This window comes from Triticum aestivum, chromosome 2B, assembly GCF_018294505.1.
Source record: "Triticum aestivum cultivar Chinese Spring chromosome 2B, IWGSC CS RefSeq v2.1, whole genome shotgun sequence".
NCBI classification, from domain to species: domain Eukaryota; kingdom Viridiplantae; phylum Streptophyta; class Magnoliopsida; order Poales; family Poaceae; genus Triticum; species Triticum aestivum.
Genome location: NC_057798.1, coordinates 716,652,138 through 716,659,879, shown reverse-complemented (window position 1 = coordinate 716,659,879; position 7,742 = coordinate 716,652,138). Strand labels below are relative to the sequence as shown.

The 7,742-nt window shown below is 47.5% G+C and overlaps 1 protein-coding gene across 1 annotated transcript; it reads right to left on the bottom strand.

Moving 5' to 3' along the window:
- Positions 1-1,229: 1,229 nt before the first annotated feature.
- Positions 1,230-4,444, bottom strand: LOC123046917 (uncharacterized). Its single transcript, XM_044470350.1, has 2 exons — positions 3,236-4,444; positions 1,230-1,587 (listed from the first exon to the last, which is right to left on the bottom strand). The coding sequence occupies exons 1-2, from the start codon at positions 4,353-4,355 to the stop codon at positions 1,544-1,546; spliced, it is 1,164 nt and encodes a 387-aa protein (XP_044326285.1). The 5' UTR covers positions 4,356-4,444; the 3' UTR covers positions 1,230-1,543.
- Between the last annotated feature and the right edge of the window lie 3,298 nt (positions 4,445-7,742).

Here is a 7,742-nt window from a genome sequence, read left to right as displayed (position 1 = left end):
CAGAGACTAGAAACACTAACACGATGCACTGCAGCTTCATTTCTACCCAAGGAAAAAAAATCCCATGATCGGAAGAAGAAAGATGATTAAATTTATGGTGTATATGTATATGTAAGAAAAACTAGCTTGTCATCTTTCCTTCTTCTCCTCTTCCACTCAAGAGACATCATTCAAATTCAAATACTCATCAATATGAAGGGCTGACCACACCTGCCGTGTGGTGCTAACACTGCCCGGGGAGCGACTTATAAACTAGCCCTGCTTGACCCAGCTAAGCGGTATGGTACTAACAAAAGCTAAACACAACGCTCCATCTGCGGCAGCACGGTTGGGCCATAGGCCCATAGCTTTTTTTTTTGAGAGAGAGAGATAGGCCCATAGCTCTGTATACTCTGAGTGTCCAGGAGGACTTTTTCCCGGACTCGGAATTTAACGTCGTGTACAAGGCGCTAATTATTTCTTGTACGTATGAAGTGAAATTTGCCACACATTGACTTCACAGCAGACAGAGAGTATGCAACATACAGTAGTACGTACTAGCTTGCATATCAATCTTGCAAAGCTCCTGCACGAGCACCATCAGTATGGCCAGGAGGAGATCCATGAGTGGGTACTAGCTAGTCTACGAGCGGATGGAGAACACCATGTTTGTATATCTATACATGTTTCCTACTCACTATATCTATACATGGTTTGTAAATGCGGGGGAACAAAACTGAACGGGTTCCACTCCACAACACGCTAAAATGTACTCCCAGCTTTTCTTTCTTGTGATAGAAGAAAAGGGAACAATTCATCTTATCCCAGAAATAATAAAGCAGAAAACACATGTTATGAGTGGCATATATTACAGCCCAGGCAGTTAGGGGCCTGGCCCAATTATCTTATCGTGTTAGCGGCTTAGCCCAATTATATCACTAAGAGGATTATATAAACTCATGTAAGGACCCGTTTTGAGATTAAGCAAGAAGCACATAATTTAATTGCTCGGCTTCCTTAGGGAGCCGGGACACCTAACCCTAGCCTCCTCCTGTCCTACGCCATCTCCTCCCTGCCACAGCCTCCACCGCGCAAGGACGGCGCCCAGCCATCGGCCGCCGCGCCCTAACCTAACAACACATGACATGACATCCAGGTCAACTTTCATCTCCATGGTTGTCGATTCATGTTCAATCAACCAGATCAACTATTCAATAACCAGACGCTACGTAAACATCCGGAGTTCAAAATTACAGTAAAAACAAGAAGCAGCTTCAAATAGCAGCATATGTGGTCTTTGTCCCACTTTTGTCGCTTTGGAATCCGAATTAGTGCATTTGGAATTTTGGATGAACTTCGGACAGACCCAATGGCCCAGATAATTCAAATTATGCATCCTTGGTTTTGGTCATAATTACTTGCAACAGTCGTGCTTTGCCTACTCAACAGAAAATAAAAAGGATTTGATAGCGGTAGCTCTGCAAGAAGCCACTAGCAGTACATTTATGATAATGGCTTCATCCATTTCGCAAGGTCTTGCACTCTTGCTCTTGAGCGGCGCATATCAGGCATCAGTGATCTCCGCCAGGGATGGAAACGTACCACGATCTGAAAAGTTATTATGCACAAAAATCAAAACCAACATTCCAACCCAGCATTTACAGCTTGATTTGTTATATACAAGTACAGCATAATACGAGATCAAAAAAACGCTTCACAAAATAGTAGAAAATGATCTCCAGATGTGAGCTTCAGATATACCAGAATAACAATAGAATAGTTCTGAAAAGATTATCTGAAACAAAGTAAGAAATATCATATGAGATTTAAAAGTTTGCATGCATATTTGTATTTTTTACCAATGCAGTCCATAATAACAATTGAAATCGCAGAATTCAAATTAAGGTTAGTATCCGATGGACATGTATTCAGTTTGCACTAGCAAACACACATGGTCTGTGGCAATCTCTACATGTGAAGATAACAACTACTCCCTCCGTCCAAAAATAAGTTCAACAAATTTAACTAAAGCCACGACACTTATTTTGGGACAGAGGGAGTAATAATTACAGCTTGACTTTATTGAAGCTGTTCACAAACCAGAACCAACAAACTATGCAGACACAGATACAGTAAAGAAAATGCAACGCAAAAGATATGTATGAGGTTGTTGTACTGTTTAGCAAACAGCTAGCGCCCACTTCACTCTTCATCGATTACATCAAACTTCACATTTTTGTAGTCAGTAGTATTTTAGTTTTATCTCGGTGTTCCCTGTTATGACAGGCTTGGAGTAGTGTTTTTCTGTTCTCTATTCCCTTCCCCTTCCCATCGTATGGACATTCTTATTCCTTCTGTAGTACAATGATGTGCGGTTCTTCTAAGCATTCAAGAAAAGAAAAGTATTTGACCACTCAATGGCTCTAGAGAAAAGTAGAAACTTAAGGGCTAGTGATGCAATTGGGCTTCCCATGGGCTGATCTATATAATAGCAGAAGAAGAACAACCAGACTTAACTCCAAAAGAAAAGAAAAGAAAAACACAAATTAGGACTCAGATCCTAGCATCTCCAATTGTATGTCCAAAAGGTTTGGTGCTGATACTTGATAGCACTTTTGGAGGCAACAATAATACTGTAATTGAGTTATATTAAATTTCAGGAAAGAGAAACAACATAGAGTAAACATTACTTTAGTTCCAAGTAACTGAATCGAGCATAGACCAAGCAGTACTCTAATATGCCTGACATAATAAACTGAAGTACAATATTTTGACAGTACGATCAGGGTGGATTCAACGAGACAGCCCCAATTGATTGTAGTGACTTCCACGGTAACAATGTGCCACGATCAGAAAAGATACCATGCACAAAAACTCAGAAGTAACTGTCCAACTAGCATCCTACATTGAAGAACTAAGTGCTTGTACTCATTACAAGTGTTACAAGACTAAGTTGAGGTGTGAACTTCAGCTATGCCAGAAAATAACAAACTGTTTAAAAAAAATCTGAAGCAAGGTAACAGGGTAATACTACATCAACAGATTTTGTCAACATATTTTGCAATTCCACTAGTGCTTGGTCGTGCTCCTTAACAAGTTAAATCTCATAGCGAACATCCTCTGTTTTCCAACGTCATATAATCAATTTTAAGTAGCACATACAGAGCTTGCCTCAAACAGTACTTACATTACAAGCAAAATTATAGATGCTGTAAAGAAATCGCAGGATAATGGACAAGAAGGGCTAGTACCATACCTGGAGTATAGAAGCTCATGTAGGGTAGGACGCTGAAGTAGACCCCAGACTCGGCAACCTTCTTAACCAGCCCAGAATCTAGCTTGATTGTGAATAAGCCAACACCGGTGCTAACGAATATGACACCCACACCCTCTGCACATCCAACCACAAATGGTTTGTCATCAGAATTGGCAACAGGTATAACACTCTCCAGCTGGATGGCCCTGCGCTGTACCCATTCTGCATCTCCTTCTGCATTCACCTTTCTTGACCACAGGTGAAGGCTGGAACCCTCAACGCAGGCAAACCCCAGTGAACTGTCCTCCATCACCATGAGGGCGACCTTGTCGACAGCCTTTTTTTTGACACCAACGTTGTACACACACTTTGTTGGCGGATCAATCAGGGATATGTGATTCTTGCTCCAGTTATATTTGACGACTGGGTTACCGTAGCGAAGGGTGAAGTAGGCTTCATCTCCAATAACGGCGCCCCGCCTAGGCTGGACATAGGGCGTGTAGTAGAATCCAGCAGCAAGGGCATCTCGCCTATGCTGGACATCACAGCCAGCGTCCATTGTCACCGGCGTGCTCCACGCACCTGTCTCTGATGAGTACACTGCGGCCTTGATTAGATCTGTGCAGTCTTCGGTGACCAGAAAGACAACCCGGAAGGGGCCGCCGTGGCAGTCAAGGTGGTCGCAGCCGGGCACGGCGCAGAAGACGGCGGCGGAGTAGATGAGCTTCGGGATGCCAGGCTCCGGGAAGCGGTGCTGCTCGCCCGTGACGGGATCCCAGACGATGAAATGCCAGGACCCGACCCCCACGTGGAGGAGGACGCGGCCGTGGCGGCAGTCGAGGGGGCGCGTGCGGCAGAGGTCGGGGTAGGGCGAGAGGGGCGCCGCTGTGGTGGGGGCGAGGCGGGCGGCGGGGTCTCCTTCGAAGACCTGGAGCCTGTGGAGGAGGCCGAGCAGGGGCGGCGCCCGGTGGAAGACGCTGTAGCGGCGGCGGAAGGAGGGGTCGCGGAGGACGCGGAGCCAGGGCTTGCAGACGAGGGCGGCGCGGAAGAGGTGCTCGGGCTCGTACGGCGGGAGGCGGAGGAAGATCTCGGCGGTGACGTCGTCCATCAGCGACACCATGGACGGCGGAAGCGAGGGTTTTGGGTGGGGATTGGGGGATTGGGGAGCGGAGCGCGGCAGCCAGACTCCTTTCACCTACTCGGTTGGGTTCCAACAGAACGGCTTGACCACCGTTTTCACTCTTATGTGTTCCTCTAGCATAGCATCTACAGCCGGGCACCTCGTACCCTGTCGCTCATCGGCCATTCATGATTTTTTTATTCAGACGAACGTCTTAAATGGGCATTAAATGTCTAGACTGACTAACATCCCCCATGTCCAATCCAAACTCGTCTCCGGCGACTTCCGGTCGTTTTCGGCATGGCGGGCAGCGGATCCGAGTCCTTCACCTCCAGATTCGTCGACCCCGAACTCATCACACGCGGCCCCGAGTAGGAGATGGCCGTCCGCCTTTTGCTCCACCCTGCCCGGGAGGACGCCCGTGCACAGCAGCACTTGGACTCCATCCTCGGGAATCCATCGCGTCCGCCCAAATGACGCATGAATCCGGCGCTAGGCCAGTCGTAGTTGCCTCGTCGAATGCAGTGCGGTGTGTCTGGCGTCCGAACATGGTGGCGGACACGCAACCCCTTTTTTTGCGCGCTGAGCATCGGAGCACACCATGGGCCTCGTCCGACGAGAACATGGCACGGCAGGCCGGGCGCGGGAGGCAGCGGCAGCCCTCGTGGTGGTGGACGTCGCCGAGGCGGAGTCGCATTCTCCGGCGACCGTATGGCGCATCAGTCCGGGCGCCACAACCGCATCATGGTGGACGTCAGTGGCTTGCCCCAGGACGGATTCATCATCGATCTGACGTCCACCGGCACCGTTCGGGGTCCGGGCTCCGATGAGGAAGATTAGGGCATGGGATATGGTGGTGCCTTGAGTCCCGTGAGCCGGCTCGTGTCCCGTGCCCTACTCTACCTTGACGAGGATCGGACCAACACTCTGAGGGGCGCAGCCAGCCGCCGGACTTGGCCAGGGCGGAGCCGGGTGAGCGGGGAGCGGAACCGGACGAAGCTCCGCTCAAAGATCTTTGTGTTGCATATAATAATATGGATTTGAGGTTTCTAATTTGAGGTATCCAGATGTGGAATGTGTTTTTCGAGACGTAATCAGTCACTGTCCACGAACGCGCACGGGCGCGTCCGCGAGCGTTTGAGGGGTCGGTTTTGCCAAATCCGGCTGTAGATATTCTAAGGCCATCATCAATAGCAGACCTATGTTAGGGTCTAACTGTTTTTTAGGCTTTGAATGAAGATAAAAAAAGCACTCTTCAACAACCCCAAAGGGGCCTTGCTGCAAATTTTTGCCAAAAGTTTTTTTGAACAACCAATAAATTGGCAGGGCAGGCTACGTATTTGTGGCACGCTGGCTGCTACCCAAACCAAAAAACAGCCGCACGTGGATGCCCAACTGTCGCTTGGATATTCCTCCCTAGTCGTGCCACCTCTGCATCTGACTATCATTGCTCTAATTTTGCCCGACGACGAAACCGCCACCGGCCCGCATCCATCTTGCGGCTCTGCCGCTTCGGACACGTGTCAAAGCCCAGCCACGTTGTCGAATCGAGATCCGACAAAGCACCCCCCCTCCCCCGCCCCCCGATTCTGATTGGTTGTCGGCCCTTAGCCACCCGTCATGGTCGTCGCTGCTCCTCTGCGGATCATAGCCCCGACAAGCGGCCACCAAAGCTCCGGCGTTGGCCACGCGACAACTGCGACCAAGCACATCCTTGGTTGCTTCGAACGGCGCCCACGACACATCACTAGTAGAAAAAGGACCTAATATGAGACACATTAGTGCCGGTTTGATTTTGAGCCGGCACTAATGTGTCCAATAGTGCCGGTCCCAACGGCTAGCCGGCCGTTCTCATTAGTACCGGTTCGTGGCGAACCTTTAGTACCGGTTCGTGCCACGAACCGATACTAAAGAGAGTGGTGGCAGGGTGTTGTCAGTCTGGGGCCCCTCCAGCACCTTTAGTACTGGTTCGTGGCACGAACCGGTACTAAAGGTCGACCTACATAAACCCTTCGTCCACCCGAGCCACTCTGTTCTTCCCCTTTCCCCTCACTTCCTCTGTTCTTCCCCTCTCTTCCTCGAGCTCCTCATAAATTTTTCCCAAAATTTGTCAAGATTTGAAGGCCCCCATCCATTCAAATGATCACAAAGGTTAGCAACTTTGTCCTTTCAACTCTCATTGCTAGATTAGCTCTTGCAATGCTTTGTATAGTGATTAATTTGGAAGGAATTATATTTGCTAGTATTTGATTTATATGCAATTTGAGGTCAAAAATAACACTTAGTTTGCATATGTAGGTGTGGTTTACTTAGTGCCTTCTAAATCTCCGTCGTAACCACCGTCAATCGCCCGCACCGTCCCGTCGCCGGCACCACCTTGTGGTGAGGCTCTTGTTCATGAATGTTTTACATTACCAAATTGATGTTTGTGTGATTTGGATATATAGTTACTCGTATAATTATCTTACCCATACGCTGTTTGTTATACATAGTGCCATGGTTTTGATATCCGTCCCCGTCGGCCCTCGTCCTTGTTATGATTCGGATGTGGTATATTCTCATTTAAAACTAGTTGTTGCATTTCGTGTTTATGACAAATTATGCCCATCAAGTTGACATAGATATTTTTATCTAGGAGGTATGTGAACCGGAAATTCCAACCGACCCTATTGTCGAGAGGTTAAATTTAGTTGAAAGAGAAAATGAGTATTTGAAAGAAAAATTGAAAAGAATTGAGGGGGAGAAGATGGAATTGGAGTTGCATGTTGCCGATGTCGTCGATGATCACAAGATCAAGATGGAGAAAATGAGGTTGAAGATTAGAAAGATTAGAAAATATGCCATTGATAGTGTGGCTTGGTATCATTATGTTGTTGGATCAATTGTTACCTTAATTGCGATCTTCATCGCATTGTTGTTGCATTTAAATTCTTTAGCTAGAGATTTATTTGTATGTTGCATTTAATTAAGTGTTGTATATGAACTTTATGTATGAACTTGTATTAATTTGGTCTATTTGGTGTTGTGTAATGAAGATGAGCCGACAATGGATGTATGATGACAGATGCTCTCCCGAGTTCATTAATGACATGCATACTTTTCTGCTTGCCGCAGAGGCAAACAAGCGGGCGGATGGTTTTATGCCTTGTCCATGTGCTGGCTGTAAGAATGGTCACAGTTACTCTACGTCAAGAACCATTCACGTCCACCTATTTGAGTCCGGTTTCATGCCCCACTATAATGTTTGGACCAAGCACGGAGAAATAGGGGTTATGATGGAAGACAATGAAGAAGAAGAGGACGACGACGGCTATCCTGGCCATGGGTTTCCTGAATATGATGATACAACAATGGGGGAAGAAGCTGAGCCGGCAATGCAGAAAGAAG